We start from the raw sequence: 23,932 nt of genomic DNA, 5'->3' as shown, positions 1-23,932 counted from the left end.
GAATTTTATTGAGTATTTTTGCATCAATATTCATAAGGGAAATTGGTCTAAAGTTCTCTTTCTTTGTTGGGTCTTTGTGTTTAAGTATAAGAGTAATTGTGGCTTCATAGAAGGAATTCAGTAGTGCTCCATTTGTTTCAATTTTGTGGAATAGTTTGGATAGTATGGTTATGAGATCTTCTTTAAAGGTCTGATCAAATTCTGCACTGAACCCATCTCAGCCTGGGCTCTTTTTGGTTGGGAGACATTAAATGAATGCTTCTATTTAATTAGGAGTTATGGGGTTGTTTGAATGGTTTATCTGTTCCTGATTTAACTTTGGTTCCTGGTATCTGTCTAGGAAATTGAGCATTTCCTCCAGATTTTCAACTCTTATTGAATACAGGCTTTTGTAGTAGGATCTAATGATCTTCTTGAATTTCCTCTGATTCTGTTGTTATGTCTCCCTTTTCATCTCTCATTTTTTTTTAATTTGGACACATTCTCTGTGTCCTCTGGTTTTCCTGGTTTATCTATCTTGTAGATTTTCTCAAAGAACCAGCTTTTGGTTCCGTTGATTCTTTATATAGTCCTTTTTGTTTCAACTTCATTGATTTCAACTCTGGGTTTCATTATTTCCTGACTTCTACTCCTCCTGGGTGTATATGCTTCATTTGCTCTAGAGCTGTTAGGTGTTCTGACAAGCTGCGGACATATGCTCTCTCCTGTTACCACAGGTACTCAGAGCTATGAGTTTTCCCCTTAGCACAACTTTCACTGTGTCCCATAAGTTTGGGTATGTTGTACCTTCATTTTCATTAAATTCTAAGAAGTCTTTAATTTTTTTCTTTATTTCTTCCTTGAACAGGTTATCATTTAGTAGAGCATTATTCTACTTCCATGTTTATGAATCATTCTTTCCTTATTGTTATTGAAGACCAGTTTTAGCACGTGGTGGTCTGATAGGACGCATGGGATTATTTCTATCTTTCTGTATCTGTTGAGGTCTGTTTTATGACCAATCATATGGTCAAATTTGGAGAAACTACCATGAGGTGGTGAGAAGATCCTTTTGTTTTAGGATAGAATGTTCTATAAATATCTGTTAAGTCCATTTAGTTTATGACTTCTCATAGTCTGTCTATGTCTCTGTTTAATTTCTGTTTCCATGATCTGTCCCTTGATGAGAGTGGGTTGTTTAAATCTCCTACTATTGTTGTGTGAAGTGCAATGTGTGCTTTGAGCTTTAGTAAGGTTTCTTTTATGTATGTAGGTGCCCTGGTATTTGGAGCACAGATATTTAGGATTGAGAGTTCATCTTGATGGATTTTTCCTTTGATAAATATCAAATGTCCTTCCTTATCTTTTTTGATGACTTTTGGTTGAAAATCCATTTTATTCTATATTAAAATGGCTACTCCAGCTTCCTTCTTCAGACTATTTGCTTGGAAAGTTGTTTTCTAGTCTTTTATTGTGAACTAGGGTCTGTCTTTGTCTCTTTTGGTGTGTTTCCTGTAGGCAGCAACATGCTGGGTCCTCATTATGTATCCAGTTTGTTAATTTGTATATTTTTATTGGGGAGTTGAGTCCATTGATGTTGAGAGATATTAAGGAATAAAGATTGTTGCTTCCTGTTATCTACGCATTTGGATGTGAGATTATGTTTGTGTGCTTCTCTTCTCTTTTTTGCTGTTAGATGATTAGTCTTGCTTTTCCTAGTGTATAGATTGCCTTTTCCACATATTATCATTTGTAGGCCGGATTTGTAGAAAGATATTGTTTAAATGTGGTTTTTGTCATAGAATATCTTGGTTTCTTCATCTATGTTATTTGAGAGTTTTGGTGGATACAGTAATCTGGTCTGGCATTTCTGTTCTCTTAGGGTTTGTATGACATCTGTCCAGGATCTTCTGGCCTGCATAGTCTGTGGTTGAAGTCTGGTATAATTCTGATAGGTCTCCCTTTATATATTACTTGACCTTTTTACGTTACTGCTTTTAATATTCTTTATTTGTTTTGTGCATTTGAGTTTTTGACTATTATGTGGTGGGAGGAGTTTCATTTCTGGTCCAATCTATTTGGAGTTCTGTAGGCTTTGTTTATGTTTATGGACATCTCTTTCTTTAGGTTAGGGAAGTTTTCTTCTATGACTTTGTTGATTATATCTACTGGTCCTTTGAGTTGGGAGTCTTCACTCCCTTCTATACCTATTATGCTTAGGTTTGATCTTCTCATTGTGTCCTGGATTTTCTTTCTGTTTTGGGATAGTAGCTTTTTCCATTTTTCATTATCTTTGACACGTGTGTCCTTGATTTCTATGGAGTCTTCGGTTTTGGAGATTCTCTCTTCTATCTCTGGTATTCTGTTGGTGATGCTCGCATCTGTGACTCCTGAACTCTTCCCTAAGTATTCTGTCTCCAGTGTTGTCTTACTCTGTTTCTATTTCCACTTTAACTTCTACATGGTTTTGTTCTTTGTTTTCTCCTGTTTTATTGTTTTTTTCCAGTAGTTCTTTAATGGATTTTTGTGTTTCCTCTTTAAGGGATTGTAGTTGTTTACTTCTGTTGTCCAGTATTTCCATAAGAGAGTTATTAATGACCTTCTTAAAGTCCTCCATCATCATAATAAAATGTGATTTTAAATAGAGATCTTGCTTTTCTGGTGGGTTGGGATATTCAGTGTTTGATTTGGTGGGATAATTGTGCTCAGATGATACCATGTAGTCTTGGTTTCTGTTGCTTGGATTCCTGCACTTGCCTCACGCCAATAGGTTTTTCTCTGGTGTTACATAGTAAAAGCCATATACAGCAAACCAGTAGCTAACATTAAACTAAATGGAGAGAAACCTGAAGCAATCCCACTAAAATAATGGACTAGACAAGGCTGCCCACGCTCTCTCGACTTATCCAATATAGTTCTTGAAGTTCTAGCCACAGCAATAAGACAACAAAAGGAGATCAAGGGGATACAGACTGGAAAAGAAGAAGTAAAAATATCACTATTTGCAGACGATAAGATAGTATATTTAAGTGATCCCGTAAGTTCCACCAGAGAACTACTAAACCTGACAAACACCTTCAGCAAAGTGGCTGGGTATTAAATTAACTCAAATAAATCAGTAGCCTTCCTCTACACAAAAGAGAAACAAACCGAGAAAGAAATTAAGGAATCAACACCCTTCATAAGTCCAGAATAATATAAAATACCTCGGTGTGACTTTAACCAAGCAAGTGAAAGATCTGTACAATAAGAACTCCAAGCCTCTGAAGAAAGAAATTGAAGAAGATCTCAGAAGATGGAAAGATCTCCCAAGCTCATGGGTTCGCAGGATTCATATAGTAAAAATGGCCATTTTACTAAAAATGATCTACAGATTCAATGCAATCCCCATCAAAATACCAATCCAATTCTTCAAAGAGTTAGACAGAACAATTTGCAAATTCATCTGGAATAACAAAAAAACCCAGGAGAACTAAAACAATCCTCAACAATAAAAGGACTTCTGGGGGAATGAGTATCCCTAAACTCAAGCACTATTACAGAACATTAGTCAAAACAATGCATGTATTGGTACAGAGACAGACAGATAGACAAGTGGAATAGAATTGAAGACCCAGAAATGAACCCACAAACCTATGGTCACTTGGTTTTTGACAAAGGAGCCAAAACCATCCAATGGAAAAAAGATAGCATTTTCAGCAAATGGTGATGGTTCAACTGGAGGTCAGCATGTAGTAGAATGTACATCGATCCATGCTTATTACCCTGTACAAAGCTTAAGTCCAAGTGGATCAAGGACCTCCATATCAAATCAGATACATTCAAACTAATAGAAAAGAAGTTAGATCATAGGGAGTCAAATACCCCTATTAAAGAAATGGGGCTAAGAGCTAAACAAAGAATTAACAGCTGATGAATGCCGAATGGCTGAGAAACACCTAAAGAAATGTTCAACATCTTTAGTCATAAGGGAAATGCAAATCAAAACAACTGTGAGATTTCACCTCACACCAGTGAGAATGGCTAAGATCAAAAACTGAGGTGACAGCAAATGCTGTTGAGGATGTGGAGAAAGAGGAACAATCTTCCATGGTTGGTGGGATTGCCGACTGGTAAAACCATTCTGGAAATCAGTCTGGAGGTTCCTCAGAAAATTGGACATTGAACTACCTGAGGACCCAGCTATATCTCTCTTGGGTATATACCCAAAATCTGCCCCAACATATAACAAAGACACATGTTCCACTATGTTCATCACAGCCTTGTTTATAATAGCCAGAAGCTGGAAAGAACCCAAATGCTCTTCAAAAGAGGAATGGATACAGAAAATATGGTACATCTACACAATGGAATATTACTCAGCTATCAAAAACAATGACTTTATGAAATTCATAGGCAAATGGATGGAACTTGAAAATATCATCCTGAGTGAGGTAACCCAGTCACAGGAAAACATGGTATGCACTCATTGATAAATGGATTTTAGCCCAAATGCTCGAATTATCCTATAAGCACACAACCCATGGAACTCAAGAAGGATGACCAAATTGCAAATGCTTCACTCCTTCTTCAAAAGGGGAACAAGAGTACCCTTGGCAAGGAATAGGGAGGGAAAGTTTAGAACAGAGGTAGAAGGCACACCCATTAAGGGCCTGCCCCACATGTGGCCCATACATATACAGCCACCAAACCAGATAAGATGGATAAAGTAGAGAAGTGCAGGAAGACAGGAACCAGATGTAGATCTCTCCTGAGAGACCCAGCCTGAATACAGCAAATATATTGGCAAATGCCATCATTAAACCACTGAACTGAGAACAGGACCCTCGTTGAAGGAACCTTAAAAACGACTGAAAGAGCTTCAGGGGGCTTGAGACCCCATATGAACAGCAATGCCAACCAACCACACCTTCCAGGGACTGAGCCACTACCCAAAGATTATACATGGACTGACCTTGGACTCCAACTGCATATGTAGCAATGAATAGCCTAGTAAGAGCACCAGTGGAAGGGGAAGCCCTTGGTCCTGCCAAGACTGAATCCCCAGTGAATGTGATTGTTGGTGGGAGGGTGGTAATGGTGGGAGGATGGGGAAAGGAACACCCATAGAGAAGGGGAGGGGAGGGAATAGGGGTGTTGGTCCGGAAACCAAGAAGGGGAATAACAATTGAAATGTAAATAAGAAATACTCGTTAATAAAGGTGAAAAATAAACATTTTTGTAAGTCTATGGTTCCTGAAATACCCGTGTTCTTACTAATTTTTTATCATGTCAAACAGCTATTATAAAGAATTTCAGTCTAAGTATGTAATCTCTTCATACTTCCCATGTAGGTTTCTGTAATTTTGACATCTTAAGATCACATTAATAAGCAGAACACTGGTGTACAGTTTTGTATTATTCTTTTCCATTTTTAAAAAGTTATAAAATTTCAGTTGTGTGTGTGTTTGTTTGATTGTGTGTGTGTCTGTTGTTATATACACATGTCATTTAAGGTATCTTGATGTCCAGAATACTGCATGTAATCCTTTGGAGCTATTGTTATAGATATTTGAGAACATTGTGGAAGATTATAGGAGAAAATGTATACAATTTTATTAAATGTGCTACTGATAGGCAACATTATTATAGGAAAAATTGCGTCATTGTAAAAGAAGATGGATCCTTCATGTAATCCTATATTTGTGATTATGAACGAAATATACATTACTTCTTTGGAATTCATGGAATATGAGTGTGGGAAGATTATTTCTCCCTGATCCTTTGTAGAGAATTTCTCTCTGGTCTTAACAAAATTATGTAGCACTTAGGAATAAAAATACATCCGAGCATCCCTGCACTGGAAGCTAATGTGGAAAAAATCTCCACTGCCACCATGACCTTTCCCTTAGTGCTATGGTAGACAGGGAGGAAAGTGATCCAGACACTGCAGAATACCAGCATGCTGAATGTCAGAAACTTGGCTTCATTGAATGTGCCAGGCAGGTTCCTGGACAAGAAAGCAAGAGTGAAACTCCCAAGGGCTAGGCAGGACAGGTAACCCAACATACAGTAAAAGGCAGTGACTGAACCCTTGTTGCAAACAATAATGATGTGGCCATGCTCAGACTGTGGATCAAAATCTACAGAAGGAGGAGAAGTTCCCAGCCAGAGTGTACAGACAAAAACTTGGATGAGAGTACAGATGGGAATGATATAGTTAAATACTCCTGAAATAAGAAAATATTTTATCATTCTTTGAGGGGCTGTAACTTTGAAGGCAAGAATGACAGTAATTGTTTTTGCCAATACAGTGGAAATAGCCACAGTGAATACAATTCCAAATGTGACTTGCTGCAGGACACAGGTGACTGAGTTTGGATGGCCAATGTAAAGCAAGGGGCAGAGGAAACAAAAAATGAGGGTGATGAGCAAGATATAGGTGAGTCTGCAGTTATTGGCCTTAACAATGGGAGTCGTATGGTACTTCACAAAGACGCCAAGAATGGCAGCTGTGAGAGTAGAGAGGCATAAGGCCACTAAGGAAAGAGTCATCCCCAAGGTTTCTTGATAGGTCAGAAAAATAAGAGCTTTATGAATGCAGTGATTCTGCTCTGGGTTAGCATACTGGTCCTCAGGACACTTGACACATTGATCCACATCTGATAGAGAAATAAAGATATCATAAAGTACAGTTTTAGTAATTTTATCGAGAAGTTATTTCTTTTAAGTATGTAGAAGAAATATTATCATATGTGACTATGTTTCTGAGGATGTAATTGAAAGAAACTGCTTCACAAAATATTTGCTTCTAGTTTTCAATGATGATTATCATCATGTGGCTAGATAGCAAAAATAATTTTGATCTATTTTACTAATTGATGAAATAATTTATCAGATTTTCACAAAGCATAGGTGTTGCAGTACATAAATATATTATGCTCAAATTACGTAGATTGGTGAATTTACAGAAGCTAAACTCACTAAGAGTATTTTACTGAGTGTGTTTTGAAATCACCCATGTCTTAATTCAGTTTTTCTGAAGGTCTTTCTCTCTTACATGAATGCTGTCCCATGAGAAAAATTGTATTTTATTGGGATGAGACTTGTGATATTGTTTCTACTTCATATTTGCAAACCTAAGATCACTGATAATGAATGTATACTAAATTGAATCAGTAGTGTGCGCATATACTTGTAAATGTGTTTGTATATAAAAGTGAAACAGAAACTCATGAATTTGAAAGTAATTGGGTTGATGTGTGAGAAAAAATAGGCTGAGATTGAGAGGTAAATGTTTTATAAATACAGCAATAATATATAAAAACTGAAAAATTCTTAGTTTTCTACTCATCTTATAGTATGGCCTTTGTACTCATGAGATATTTTCATAAAAATCAGTAATCCTATCACTGAAGATAAAAAATTGAGTTGTTAATTAGAGCTAAATATCACTACATCTTGATTTGACAACATTTGAGAGCACATAGCATTATTCTCCTTCCATAATTTCAATCTAGATGAGAACCAGATTCAGTAATTATACTCAAGGATGAAGGAGAGATCAACACATATTATATTAAAAGATAACTAACTCTATATCCCACAAGCAAGGGTGTCAATTAAGAATATTTATGGTACTCAAAAATATCCCATTCATACATTGTTATTACCCCCACTGTAACTATAAGAAATATGATTTGTATTACAATGGGAAAGGAATGATTCTTCCAAGATTTATATTATTTTTCATAGAAATGTGCATTTATGGGAATCTGTTATTTAACTTTTTAAGACCCCAGGGAATTGGCTCCACATTGGAAAGAATATATAAACTTGCAGAAACTCTGAGATCAAATCTCAGCATCCATCTCACAGCTGCCTGCTACTCTTCTTTATACCTTGTTAAATTACCTGTGTGTATGTTTTATGTTAAACTGCATTGCTATCAGTAGACAAAACTAGAAGGTGGTTACCTCCTACTATTTTATGAATTCTTTCTATAACCTATATTTCTCAAACTTAGTGGAAAGTGATTTAATTTCTTAGCCATTTTACTGGCCATAATTGTGCTTAAGGCTTTTTATTCAAATATTTGTGATAGCAGCAAGAGAAGAGAATAAATGCATGCCCACGACGTGCATTGTATTTAATTTTTCCTGACTAAATATTTATTTGACTAATAAAGGTTATGCAGGTACCAATACCATTTTAATAATTGTGGCTAGTTCTTTTCAGTACAAAACAATTTTAGTATATCATTTCCTGATATTAACAATGTGCTGTGTATAAAATATTAAATACAGGACTTCTCATATCCTCTCTATCATTTGTCAGCACTGGTGCCTCCTTTTCTAAATTTCAAATCATATTGAACAGTTGGAGAGAGGAATCTTCTGTCGAATATTTAGTAGTTTTTGATAATTTTGCAAGCAATTATTTCACCACTTTTATTAAATCAAACAGAGAAAAGAGTATTGATTTCTAGCACCTCCAAGAAAAAATGCATCAGGTCTTAAACAGGTCTTCCTCTGTTGTTCATGAGCTTCTGTACAAGCATGTTGTATATAAACTTATATGTGGACACATACCTCAATGCAAAAAGAACAAATAGTTTTAGACATTTATGATTTTTGTCTAATATAATGTAAGTATATATGTTGTTTATCACTTGAAATGTTCTTATGTAGAAAATTTACACTGATGCTCTGTTTTTCATTCAAAACTCTTTCTTTGAGAATATGCAGGCTGGAGAGATGTCTCAACTATTAAAGAATAGGCTTATAGCCATATAAGAGAATATGCCATCTACTGTAAATTTTCCATCTGTCAAAAATGTATGACAAACAATAATTTTTTAAAATAATGACATTTAATATTTTTGTGTTGTTATAACAATTAATGTGGGAATGTCAGTCATTATATACACAATGTTTGCCATCAAATTTTCAAATATACACACACACACATAAGATATGTGTATGTGTGCGTGTATGTGTGTGTGTGTGTGTGTATGTGTGTGTGTGTGTGTGTGTGTGTGTGTATGTGTCTGTGTGTATATGTATATAAAATCTCAGTATGGCTGTGAGAGGATAGTCAATGTGAAAATTGTATTCCTGAAGGAAATACTCACTTATCACTTATCTTTTGGCTAAGATCAAGAGTAGGAAATACTCACTTGTCTCATTAGAAATTTCATTTTCTTGGCAGTGTATGCAATCAAAACAGCAGGTTGACATTCCCTCCTTCCAGATTTTTCTGAACCCAGGACCACAATCACTATTGCACACAGAAGATGGCATCTAATGAGAAATAGACACAAGCAGTTTAATCTACTGCTTTCAAAACTAAATTATATTAATATAAGGAGATGTTAATATGCTTATTTTGTATATATCACAAATTCTAGGAAGCTACTTTTACACTGATATTATTGGTTGCAGATGGACATAGGAGAGGGTAATGAAAAGCTTAATTGACAAACACTACCACTACTCCAACCCCAATCACCCTACAAAGACTTGCACACAAAACAAACTTTGATGACTATCTTAGAAATCTTAATAAACAGGATAAAAATTTTGAAGTTAACTCTCCATATGGAATGGCTTAGAAATCAGTGTGATCACGGTGCATGAAGTGAAATTCCTAAAGAGTCAAAAAAATATTCTTTTAAAAAACTAAATAAGCCAATTTAATTGTCTGTGTATTTTTATTAAAGTATGTGACAACTAACCCTCAATTATTACATAAAATATTTCATAATTATAGTCCTTTTGTTGTTAATCAAATTTTTGATAATTTTCTAATACTTTTTTTCTAACTGTGGTCCTTTATATAGACACAGAAAAGGAGTATGGATGAGGACAGTATAGATCCAGTGAGAAGTCAAAGCAAGTGTACTGGGAGATAAAATTAGAAAATGGGGATATATCTGAGAAAAGCTAGAAACTTAGGACAATGGAAACTCCCTATTAATGTGACCCTAACTAAGAATCCTATCAAACAAGCAAACTTCTGTAACTAGCAAGACTTCTAAAGCTGTGACTGTGACAGCAACCCAGTCACAGACTATTAACTGAGTTACAAGTTGTCTCGCCTATAAGAAATGCAGAAGTAAAGATAAAGTAGAAATTGTGGGAATTACCAAACAATGATTGGTCCAGCTCAACACAGTGCCATGAGAGGGAAACCACCACTGCGGCTGATAATGACATTCTTCTACACTTAGAGACAGAAGTCTAACATAACTGTTATTTGAGAGACTTCACCTAGCAACAGATGGAACAAGATACAGAGACCCAATGTCACACATTAGACAGAAATTGGGGAATTCTGCAAAAGAGTGGAAAGAAGGAATGTAACAGCAATTTGGGTTAAATAAACCACAAGAAAACCTACAGAATCATCCCACCTGGTTTCATAGGAGACTATAGAGACTGAAAAAGCAGTTAAAGGGCACACTTGGTACTGTTCTAGGCCCTTTACACATAATTAAGAATGAAGAAGTTTGGTCTTCATGTGTAAATTCTCAGAGTGGAAGAAGAGTCTAGCTCTAATGCTATTGCCTGCTTTCAGGGCCCTTTGTTACTACTGAGCAGGCTCTTCTTGCCCCAATAGAAGATGATGCCTATGCGTATAGGATTACATCTTGATATGCTAAGCAGGAAGATATCCATGGGAGGCTTCCCCTTTTCTTAAGAGTGAGGAATCAGGAGAGATTGGGGGAGGCAAGGTGAAAAAGGAAGTTCTGGAAGGAGAGGAGGGAGTGGAATCTGCTTTAAGGATGTATGTAATAATTAATTTAAAAAAGTGTGTCCATGGTAGAGTCTGTTGTTATGCAAATAGGGCCTGTCTATGACAGGAGGTCCTGTCCTGTAATTATATGTTCTTCCTTTGTTACAAAATAAAATTTAAGTAAAATATGTAATGAACTGTTTTATTTTTAATGTTTAGTGTTTGATATTTAATTGTCTCCAGTACCCATGACTCTCATTGTTTTGGAAATGTATAGCTACAGTTCACTGTTTGTACCTCTAGTGTATCCTCTTTGTCTTGTGCCCATCTATTGTAAGTTTAGTCTTTTAAATATTCTCTCTTGATTGCCTATGATTTTCGTTTTCCTCATTTTTTTTCTGTGCAACAGTTTGACTTTTCTCTTAAGCCTAGTTTTCAATTTTATGAGTCTGTCTCAGCTTGATGTAGTCTTTTTGTGAGACTTTTCACTAAGAAGTTTATTTGATATATTTTGTTTTTCTGCTACATATTTTAGGTTGAATTTCTGTTCTTATTTTCTACCATTAATGAATTCCTTTGTCACATAAAAACTCAGTGTCTTATTTCATGCAAGTTTCCATGATATTTTGCTATCTTCCCCGCATTAATTTGTATACCTTTGATCTTTTGGAAATTCTTATGATCATAATTTCAATTCTCTGTTTAGTATATCTTTGGAAATTAATCTATTAGTCACATTAATCTATGACTAAGACATTTGAAATTCATGTTGCTTTGATGTCTCCATTTTTTTGTCTATTTCTATATGTGAAAATAGAAAACTGGTAGTGTGTTTGTTAATCTTCTGTATTATTCTAGTGTATGTGATTATAATATTCAACTGAGCTATGGATAGATCATACATGAGGTTACTCTTCTACTATGCTAATGCATATCTATCTCAGTAGCTACATTTTCAGCTTATATGTTGTTTTCCATGAGAATAAATATCTTCATCATTATAATGAATTATATTAACAGTAAAGTTCATAACTGTGTAACATGACATATTACTTCAAATCAAGATTGAAGACTTTTCTGAACTCAATTTTTTAAAAAGATATCAATAACGGTTATAGTTGGGATATAGTTTGAATTATATAACCATGCACATAAGAATTCATATCTATAATATAAACAGGACCCAAATTGGGATGTTTTATTTATACATTTTCAAAGTCAATTTTATATTACAAATAGTTGTTTCCCATACAGAGAAGAAATATAGACACATACTTCTTGTTATAGTGACCTATACAAAAAGCAAGGTAACTGTTGAGTAATTTCTTTTACAATATATGATTCATGGAAGAAGAGATGATTCAGCTGTCAAGAATAATTTCTACACATGAAGTTGACTGAAATCTGATTTCCAGCAGCCACTGAGTTGTACTAAGCTCTGCCATGTTTCTGGAATTTTTAATTCTTCTTCAGCCATTCATCCATGCCACACATGCTGGTATTGCTTAGGCATACATTCAGAAAAAAACACCCATACCCATATTAAAAAGAGAAAGAAAACAGGTAAACATTCATAGTGAATCTAACTGTATGGTGAGAGGTGTTGGATATTTAATATTTGTTTGTAAAGTGGCTTTTATAAATTACATAATACAAAAATTATGACTTGTGTATGTTGACTTTAGAATGAGTTAGACACTGTTCATGATCTCTTTTTTTAAATGTTCAGAACAAATATAAAAATTACTGTGTAGTAGTAAGACTGGATCTAAGAGAATATTGCTGACTTTATTGGATATACTATCAAACAGTTTTCAACATAAATTCTATATTCAGATTAAAAAATAGAAACATGTCCTCATATAAAAATACAATGATTGTATGTCTGAAATTCTTGACAAATTACTGAAAATATCATATCAAAAATTAAACAAGAAATACAATATAGACTGCAAGTGATCGGTTCTTTTTGCGGAAATCTATTTGACCTTAGTATATTACAAGGAAGCACAAGTAGAGCCTCTTACAGTGTTTGATGCTGTGAAATTTAAATTAGTACAGTTAGGTCAAACTCACCTGTCTATTTCCTGTGGTCCACTCTATCATATCTTCAAATAACCAGAGCTGTTTCCCACTTGAATAATATGGACTAAACTCTCCTATCTTTACCTTAAGTCCAAGACCTTGTGGAAAATTCCAAATGTAGAAAATGTCATACTCTTCCTGCATTTTTTCTCTCTGGTTCATAATTACTCTGTCCCCAACAGGATTAGTGAAGTGGGTCTTCTTTAGCAAAGAATGTAACTGAAAGTCAGGCAGTACAATATAATGTATATGTCCTTCCTTGAAGATTATATATATATATATATATATATATATATATATATATATATTCATTCTCATTTCAACTTAGAGGCAACTACAGTGAAGCTATAGAGGAAAGCATTCTCAAGAAAAGTAAATGGATAAATAAATTCATTTCAGTATTTTGACACTTTAGTTATCTCAGAGGAACGTACTTAAAATAAACACAGACATACATACAGAAACCAAATATAGATTTGCAATATGCATGCATACAGATATATCTACATCCAGAGACACTCATATCCACACAGAGTAACACATACAGTAGAAACACAAGAGTTTTTTTATACATAGCTATATATACATAACAAGTCACATATATAAGTATTCAGACACAAACAGAGAGATAGTAATATTTTTCATACAAGATATAGCAACACAGGAACACACACACACACACACACATACACACACACACAGAGAGAGAGAGAGAGAGAGAGAGAGAGTCCCTGATAAACAGACAAGTTTTTGCTCACATCCATATACAAATATACAGACAGAAAGAGTGACAAAAGCAAAATAGGTATACATACATTCAAAACCTTACACAGAAGCACAAAACACATGCACACAGACACACACACACTCTCTCTCTCTCTCTCTCTCTCTCTCTCTCTCTCTCTCTCACAAAATGCACATGCTAATCCATGCACTGGTTAAAAAAATAGCAGGTACATATATACAAAATCATCCATACTGAAAGGCATTGACACATGGAAATTTTATTTTAATTTCCATAGTCAGTTAGATGGACAAATATACAAAACATGTATATTTGTTGCAACACAGAGCTACACAAAACACACAAGGTTTCCCCTGGCCTACAGTGTAGACAGAAGTAGTTGAGAATACTTGTGAATGCTATCTCCTGACCTCTTGCCACTGCTCAGTCCACCTTCATGAGACTTGTAGTTCCTGTTCCACACAGGTAATATTCCCTTTACCTACCTACCTTCCATGCCTGCTCAGTGCTAAAGGATACCCCTAGCTATTCTTGGAAGTCTGATAACCCCTGGAGACCACCATTGTCTTGTCATCTCTCTACCCTCCTTCAACAGATGTTCAGATCCTAATCCATAAAGGTTAGATTCCTTTTCATCACCCAACTTGTCAGATCACTTAGTCCCCTGGGGAACACCCAGATGCCCTGGGAAATCTGCTATGTCCTCAGGGCCTACATTCTCCTGTCATCTGTTATATTTCTGCCCATCTTGATCAGACCTGTAAATACTGAATTCCACAGGTTAGATTCTATTCCCACTCCCATCTTCCATGCTTACTGAGTTCTTTATTCTCACCCACCTACAGTTCATCCACATAAAAACTAAATATACAAATAATGAAACTAACATGACTATGAATCAAATGGACCAAACAGACAACTACAGAATATTTCACCCAAGCACAACAGAATATGTATTCTTTTCAGCACCATATATATATATATATATATATATATATATATATATATATATATATATATATTGCAAAATTGACCATATACTTCACCAAAAAGCAAGCATAAACAAATACAAGAAAATTGAGACAACACCTTGTATCTTATCAGACCACTATGCAACTAGACTTCAACAAGAACATAAACACTATAAATCCTAAACAGTTGTGGAAATTAAACAAGTCTGTTGTCAATGATAGCTGTGTCAGGGAGGCCATAAAGTAACTAAAGTTCTTGTAGAATTCAATGAAAATTAATGCCCAACATACCCAAAATTATTGGACACAAAAAATCAGTACTAAGAGGAAAGTTCACAATACTAAGTGCCTCCATAAAGAAATTAGAAAATTTTCATACTTGTAATTTAAAAGTACACCTGAAAACTGTAGAAAAAATGTAGCAAGCAGACTGCAGGGGAGTAGAAGACTGGAAATAATTAAAATAAGGGCTGAAATCAATCAGTTAGAATTTTAAAAAATTACGAAGAATCAGCAAAAACAAAGAATTGATTCTGTAAAAAAAATCATAGATAAGCCATTAGCTATACTATCCAAAAGAAAGAGAAACATTATATAAAATCAGAAATGAAGAGGAGAAATAACACCTAACAATGGGGGAATTCAAGGAATCAGTATGTATTACTTCAAAAACCTGCACTATACCAAATTGGGAAATCCTAAGGAAATGGATGATTTTCTAGACAGGTACTACTTAGCAATATTAAATCAAGCTCAAATAAACTATTTAAACATCCCTATAGCTTTTAAAGATTGAAAAGTCACCACTAAAATTTATCAACCAAAAACCAATAGCCAGACGATTTTAGTGTAGAATTCTATCAGACTTTCACAGAAAAGCTAAGGCCAATATTCCTAAAAATATTCCTCAGAAGAGAAGTAAAAGCAACACTGTAAATATCATTCTGTGAAGTTGCAGTTACCCTAATATCTAAATCACACACTCAACAAAGAATGAGTATTTCTGACTGAATTTGTCTTATGAACATTGATACAAAAATCCTCAATAAAATATTTCCAAACAGAATCAAGGAGCATATCTAAAACATCATCTACCATAATCAAGTAGACTTTATCCCAGGGATGCAAAGATGGTTCATCATAGAAAATACCATCCACATAATCCATGTTATAAGAAAATTGAAAGAAAAAAAATCACATTACTATTTTAATTATTACAGAAAATTACTTTGAAATATATTCATTATCCCTTCTTATTAGAAGTATAAGAGAAATTATGAATACAAGGCACATACTAAAACATAATAAAAACAATATACAGAAAGCTTATAGGCAATATTAAACTAAATGGAGAGAAACTCACAGAAATTCTCCTGAAATCAGGAATAAGAGAAAGTCACTCACTGTCTCCTTATCTATGCAATAGAGTACTTGAAATTCTTGCCAGAGTGGTAAGATAACTATAAGAGATGAAGTAGATAAAAAGTGGAAAAGAAGATTTCAAAGTTTCACTAATTGGAGATGATATAGTATACAGAAGCAGCAACAATTTTTTTAAGTTTTGTATGTATTATTTTTATTTCTTTGCAAGTCTTCTAAATATAAAAGTTAAAAAGAATCAATCTTGTATACTTATAGCAACAAAAAATGTAAATAAGAAATACCCAACTTAAAGTAAATACTGCTTTACTGCTCATAAAAAAAAAAGAGAGAGAGAGAGAGAAACAAAAATTTTACAGGAGAATACCTACCACTGAAAAACTTGTTCAGCCAAGTAGCTGGAAACAAAATTCACCCAAAAAACCTGTAGCTATCTATTATGAAAATGATAAAATAGTCAAGAATGAAACAACATTCCTACATTATAGAAACAACACCATATGCAATAGTCTCAAATAACATAAAATATCATCGTGCCACTGTAAACAAGCAACTGAAAGATCTATTTGAAAAGTTCAAGTTGCTGCAGAAGGACACTGAGAAAAACATCAGAAGATGTAAAGATCTCCATGTTCATGAATCTGTATGAGTATCACTGATATAAGGCCACCTTACCAAAAGAAATCTAGAGATTCTAGGCAATTTCCATCAAAATTCTAAAAAATATTGAACAATAAACAAACTTGCAAAGGAATCATCATCCCTAACCTAATCAGCATAATAGAGTAATCTTAATAAAAATTTTATAGTATTGGTATAGGGACAAAGAGGTTAATCAATGCAATAGATCTACATAACAATAGATGCCCCATTTACATAACAACATATTCCACCATGGACAATCATTTTAAAATGAGTTATTTACTATTCATATATTCCCCTCCCTCCTCTCCTCCTAGTCCTTCCCTTTTCACCTTTCCTCTCCTAACCTCTCCTGATCCCTTGCTCTTCAGAAAAGAGGAAAAGTCAAAATGTCCCTTAGAATCCTTCACATACCGATCAGAATGACTAAGAACAAAAGTACAGTTAACAGCAGATCCTGGAGACGGTGTGGAGAAAGAGAAATACTCCACCATTGCTGTTGGGACTTCAAGCTAGTAAAACTACTTTGGAAATCAGTCTATTCATTTCACAGAAAATTGGAAATAGTTCTACCTGAATACCACTATTGGACATATGCCCAAAAGATGCTCCAACATAAATAAGGAAACATGTTCCACTATGTTTAGAGCAGTCTTATTTATAATAGCCAGTAGCTAGAAACAACCCAGATATTCCTATACATAAGAATAGATACAGAAAATGTTGTAAATTTGCACAATGGAGTACTACTCAGCTACTAAAACAATGACTTCATGAAATTCGCAGCCAAGTGGATGGGAGTAGAAAATATCATCCTAAGTGAGGTAAACCAGACCCAAAAGACCACACATGGTATTTATTTATTGATAAGTGCATATTAGCCCAAAAGCTCAGAATACCCACCATACAACCCACAAACCATATGAAGCTCAAGACAAAAGAATACCAAAGTGGAGAATTTTTCATTCCTACATAGAGCAGTGAATAAAACAATCACAAGAGGTAGAAGAATGGAAAAATGTGAGAGGGAGAGAGGAGGGGGAGGGAAAATTAGGCAATGAGGATCAAGTATTAGAAGGGACAGGAGAGAAGTACTGAGGGTCAGGAAATTGAATCAAAATTTGGCAGTGGGGGATAGGGAACTAGGATTACCCAGTAGATAGTCTCAGACTCCAGGGAATTGAGAAGCTTCCATGACTCAGAGCTAAACAGTGACTAGAGATGGGGACTATTTTGGAACAGTTGGGGGGAATATTGAGGGTCAAAAGGGGGCTAGGTACTCCACAGAAAGACCATTAAAGTAAACTAGTTTGGATCCATAAGGCTCCCAGAGACTCTATAATCAAACAAAGAACATAAAGGGACAGGAACAAGCCTCCTACACCTTTTCCACGATGTACAACTGGGTTTTCATATGTGTCCCAACATAACAGAATGTAGACTATCTGGAAATCTGTTGTCAGTTTATGGGATATGTTCTTCAAGGTGGGGCGCCTTCCCTGATCTCAATTGGAGATAATGTGATTAGTCCTGCAGAGATTTGAAAGGGAGGAGGGAATGGCAGAGAGATTGTAGGTGAGGGTGACTTGAGTGGTGACAGTGATCAATGATCAAGATGTAAAAATAAATAATAATAAATAAATAAATAAATAAATAAATAAATTAAATAAATGCCTGAAAGTATTTTTGAGTTACAGACATTGTATATGAAGAGGATGTTATTTTGATAAGGTTAAAGTAAAAATATGCTTATAAAATTTGTTAAGGAAGAAAAAGAAAAGAAAGAAACCAGGAGGAAGCAGTGAGAGGGATGTAAAGTATATCAGTAAACAAATAAAATTAAATCCAATAAAATCTTCTTCAATGAAATACTTCATGAGAAAGAAATGATTAAGTTTTAAGTATTAGAAAAATTGCTATGATATTCAGGTACTATGTCACAATCAATTTCTTCATTTACAAATAATGCATTCTACTCAACTGACATTTCATTTCATATGTATACAAACATTTTTACCTCAGCAGGAAAAATGTTATAAAATCCTTACTTTTTGTGAATATTTACTAGACCTCTGAGTTTGGACATCTGATAGACAGTAAAACTACGATATTGTTTACTCAATATACCATCAAATAGAAGACACACTACCTTCAAGCACACAGAATTGGGCCATTTCCCTCTGTACTTCTGCTGATTATCTCCTTGTTGAAGAAAGAACTCATGGAGGGCATGGGCCACAGCATATGCAGCATTGTATATGTCATGAGTGCCATCACTAAACGCCATGTCAAAAGTCTGTTCACTTAGCCATTCAAATGACTCATTGTATAAGCAGTTCTTCAGTGTCTTACAGTTAGATGCTGAAATTTCACAGTTAAAGTACATCCACTCTAACTTTACGAGATATTTATCTGAGTATTTGAAAGGGTTCAATGTCTGCACAAAATTTTTAAAACCAGAAATCTCACCATGGTGGTGTTGAAAAGCAATAATGCTATGGAAAGTGTCAAATGTGAAGTCTCTCTTACTAGTAATGACATCCCACTCTGAAGTGGTAACCCATATTCTCTGTACACCTAGAGATTTCCACATTTTAAAGCCCAAAGCAAGAGTACTATCTGTGTCACCATAAACAATAACAACATTTGTGGATGATGTGATGATTTGGTTGTAATACACATCAGTTCTTGTCATGAATAATTGCATGTTGACAGGGATCATGTTCACAAAGGCAAAGCAGACTGTATATTTTCCCATCTCTGTTCTCAAATATGATAGGAATTGATTACCCTGATCATTGTCTGAGATGGCCAGCCCAATCCAGTTCCAACTGAAATGAATTAGGAAGGAGACCAGGGCCAAGGCAAGAGATGTTTCCTTAGGGGCCATCTGATACAGATAAGGAAATTGTTCATTGTCACTCAGGACAGGATGGAAAGGTCCATAAGTAAGCTGAAGGAACTAGAACACAAAAAGAAGCATGGTGTAGAATGCATTCAAAAAATGTTTAAACATGATTTTCTGCAAAATATTCTAGGCAAATAGATGGAACTAGATAATATCCTGAATGAGGTAACCCAGTCACAAAAGAACACTCATGGTGAGCACTCACTGATAAGTAGGTATTAGCCCAAAAGTTTAGCATACCCAAGACATAATGCAGAGACCATATGAAGCTTAAGAAGAAGGAAGTCCAAAATGTGGATGTTTCAGTCCTTAATAGAAGGGTGAATAAAATATTCACCTCATGGGAGGTAGAGGATTTGAGTGACATGGGGAGAAAAAGGAGGGTGAGAGGGGAGAAGGGAGCAGGATCAGTTATGAGATGTGACAGAGAAAATATACAGAGGGTCAGGAATTGGAACAGAGGTGTGTAGCAGTGGGAGATGGGGAACTGAGGGTAGCCACCAGCAAGTCCCAGATGCCTGGAAAGCAAGAGGCTCCCAGGACCACCAGGGATAAGATTAGCTGAAATGTCAGAAGGGGAGGGAGATCCTTTAGAGACTATATGCAGAGGTTAGGCAAGGCCGCAGTTTGGGGGATGGAGCCACCCTTACTTCTGAAAATTTGAACTTAGTATTACTCCTGCCCAAAATAAATACAAGGACAAAGAGTGGAGCAGAGAATAAAGGAAAGGCTGTCCAGAGACTGCCCCACCTGGGAATCCATTCCATATGAATCCACTAAACCCAGCCACTATTGTGGGTACAAGGAAGTGATTGCTAACAGGAGCCTCATTATAGATGTCTCCTGAAAGGCTCTGCTAGAGCCTTACTAATACACATGAGAATGCTTGCAACTAACCACCTGACTGAGCTTGGGGACGACAATGGAGGAGTTACAAAAGTTCTGAAGGAGCTAAAGGTGTTTACAACCCCTTAGAAAGTACAACAATATCAACCACCCAGACACTACAGAGCTCCCAGGGACGAAACCATCAACTAAAGAGTACACATGGAGGGAATCATGGCTCTAGTCACATATTTAGCAGATGATGGCATTGTGTGGCATCAATATGAGGAGAATCCCTTGGTCTTGTGAAAACTGGATTCCCCAGTATAGGGGAATGCCACTGCTGTGTGGTGGGAATGGATGGCTTGGATGGGGATCTTCCTCATAGAAGCAGAGATAAGGGGTATGGGAGAGGGGGAGTTCTGGAGGGAAAAGTAGGTAGAACATTTGAAATGTTAGTTGAGAAAATATCCACTACAAAAAAGAATTAAAAACATAATAAAACAAAAACCTCATCATCTGTTACATTTTTCCTCATCTCTGTTTCAAGTAAGTAATTTTGGGACCCCTATCCATCTCTCAGTATAATCCTATCAGTATATAGAACAACATAGTCATAGAATGGCTGACCTCTTTACTTTGTTCTTAGGATCTGGGAATGGCACCAAAGGAGACCTTATTTCATATATCCCCACCTTACAAAAATTTTACCTGCTGGGATTTGTAAAGGTCCAGGTATGTCCGAAGTATCACAGATATTTTCCAATTTGGTCCTGTTAGCAACAATGTACACATGGTCTCATTGTTACAAACATAATTAGGAAAAATATCGTATTGTTGTACAGACCCATGAATGAGTGTGGTTAATTCTGAGTGACTTTTACAACTGTAAAATGGGAAGTCAAATAGTAAAGACTTATTTGGTAAAAGATCAGGGTTCTTGTTGATTTCATCCATGGAAAAAGCCAAGGCCAGAGAAAACTGGTGATTTTCAGTATTTGTTCTGTAATTGTTAGAGAGTTTATTATGTGTAGAGATCTGAAAATATCATTTGAAAGCAAAATAATGATTATCTTGAACAGGAAGTTATTGCCCCCATCCCTAACCATTGAAACACACAATCTGTGTAATAAGGTTCAGATAATGTATGGTGGTGTAAGCTGGCAAATCTTTGGAAGTTCAAGTGAGTTAATCTCACATAAAGAAGATGTATTATTGGAACATCTAAGCATTTTTCATTCTACTGTTTGTTCGTTATGAAGGCAAATATATTGTCAAGAGTTCTGGTCAAACATGAAAACTGACCATGTCTTACTTTTGAAATCATTGAGAAATATATAAAATTCATGTGATGTGGGACAATTGAAGTTCTATATTTCATATCACTTTATAAGGCGGGGCAGCAATGCCTGATGAATGCACAGTAGTCTTTCTCAAGAAACATTTTTCACCTGTATATCAAATAATTTTAATTAATGGGAAATAAACTTACTATATCCCCTTATAGTCATACTTAGGTTATTTTATGTTTCTAGTTTATTAATTACAGGTTGAAAACCATTTCATGAATATTTATTTTTAATTAATTTTAAGTAATTACTTTTGAAGAAAGGTATATGTCAATACAAATCTGTAATTATATGAATAGGCAATGCTCATTTAGGCCATGAGTGAACAATGAATAATATGGTTTTAAATGATCCTTTTCCAGGTTAGTCTGTCCTCAAACACACAGGGATACACCTGATCCATGTCCTGAATGCAGGGCATGGCACATGAACCCATAACTGTTAGCCTATGATTTAATTATAAAGGCATTTAATATTCTCATAATTAATATATAACAGTGATATTATTTTTCTTTTAGAAAGCATTTTCACTAATATCTGAGTTACAACAACACAGCACTACCACCCCAATGGGATCTAGAAACATCTGAAAATTGCTGAGACATTTTTATACCCTAGTCATACATGTTTATAAATTAAAAGAATATAAAATGTAAAGTGTATAAAAAACATTCCTGGTTGGTTTTGGTATAAAAATGAGCTACAAGTCAGATGTAGTAGAATAATGCCATTTTGTATTTATTTTCATGAGAAAAGTAATAGCTTCTATCTCTTCCAAGTCATTTTAAATCATCTGAACAGGAAAATTCAGTCATGTTCCTTCATTCTCAAAGATTCACTCATAGATATTATCTGGTTATCCTTAGAAACTATACATATGTGGTATCTTTATATATAAAAAAGAAATACTTTTGAACGTTATTTTATCAACAAAGGAAAGTTATGCCTTTTAAATTTCAATAACCAGAAACACAAATTTGAGGCTAGAACCTCTAAAACTCAAACACTAACACATGCATACTAAATGTAGAAAAACATTGAATTATTTGAGCTGTCAGAATAACTTAGTCTTCAAAAGTGGTTGTTTGAAGACAACAATTCTGAATCCATAATATCAAAATTGTATAGTGCTCAGGTCAGCTATACTTAATGAAAGTTCTGAAGGAGAAATGTGTTAAATGTAACATGTGTAGGATTATAAATATCTTAGACTTATCTAGAAAAGACACATCCTTTTATATAATGGCAAGTATGAACTACTATGTATCTCCTGTATCCTTGTTTTCAAGTCTTGCCAGCTATCAAATGCCACAGCTTTCACCCTTGCAAGTGACAAGGAGAAGATAGTATGACACCTATTAAAAAAAACCAAACTGTCAAAGAATGTAAACCTCACATAAAGACCATACATTCCTTCTTTTTTCAGAAGAGACAGTAAGGTATTCATATTTGTAATACTTAAAAGATAGTGTTTATATATTTACAGCAATGAAGTATGGAGGGAACTATGATCCAAAGTGGAATTTGCAGTGCAGCATCTGAAGTGATAGAGTAATGACATACAGGGAATTTGATATAGTAAATGAATACCTAGATGAAACTTCCATTGAAAGGTTTTGTACCAACAATAGTATCCAATGGACATGCACTATAACCTATATACTGATTAAAGGATCACCATCACATTCAAAAACCATGTGGCTGCACACACCAAGAATAAAACTCATTAAATTTTTGTGGGGAAATTTTTGAGAAGATATCACTGGCTACCTTGCTATCAAACCTGTCAAGAGTAGAGATATATGTGAAAGATCAACAAAGATTTTTTTTTAATTCAGTTATGGTCTTGTCAGTGGGAGGTCAATTTGAAATATTCAAACTGGGTCACTTTAAAATGACAAAATATTATTGAGTCTCTAAAAGTATTTGGTGTTGTTTCCTGAGTAACAGGTATGATGAACATGACAGGAGACTCATAGCATTGCCCTGCTCACCATCCTTAGAACACTTGAGAAACAGGCATGATGACATTTACAAGGAAAATATAAAAGCACATACTGTGTACTGAGAATATTGTAGTAGTACTCTTTCTCCACCGGCCATTTCACAACTCCAAATGCAAAGATACAACCTGTTTTCAGGTTTCCATTCTTCTCTTCATTCTGCTTCATTCTCCAAAAGCACCTGGGATGAATCAAACTGACCACAAGGAGTGGAATATTCAAAAGCAAGAAGAATAAAATTAGAGTGTGCATAGTTTTTCTAAGCCTTGGCAGTAAGAATGGTGAAGTGTCTGGTAGGTCAGCAAATCAAATATTTCATATATTCCAAT

General features: G+C 35.0%; 1 protein-coding gene across 1 annotated transcript; it reads right to left on the bottom strand.

The window, feature by feature from the left end:
• Positions 1-5,724: 5,724 nt before the first annotated feature.
• On the bottom strand, positions 5,725-23,855 carry Vom2r16 (vomeronasal 2 receptor, 16). The gene is made up of 6 exons (NM_001099655.1): positions 23,659-23,855; positions 20,963-21,254; positions 18,668-19,480; positions 12,772-12,999; positions 9,137-9,260; positions 5,725-6,620 (listed from the first exon to the last, which is right to left on the bottom strand). Exons 1-6 carry the CDS (start codon positions 23,853-23,855, stop codon positions 5,725-5,727), a joined length of 2,550 nt encoding a protein of 849 aa, NP_001093125.1.
• Between the last annotated feature and the right edge of the window lie 77 nt (positions 23,856-23,932).

Source organism: Rattus norvegicus, chromosome 1 (assembly GCF_036323735.1).
Source record: "Rattus norvegicus strain BN/NHsdMcwi chromosome 1, GRCr8, whole genome shotgun sequence".
NCBI lineage: Eukaryota > Metazoa > Chordata > Mammalia > Rodentia > Muridae > Rattus > Rattus norvegicus.
The sequence above is the reverse complement of the archived record's forward strand: the minus strand, read 5'-3'. Positions and strand labels throughout refer to the sequence as shown.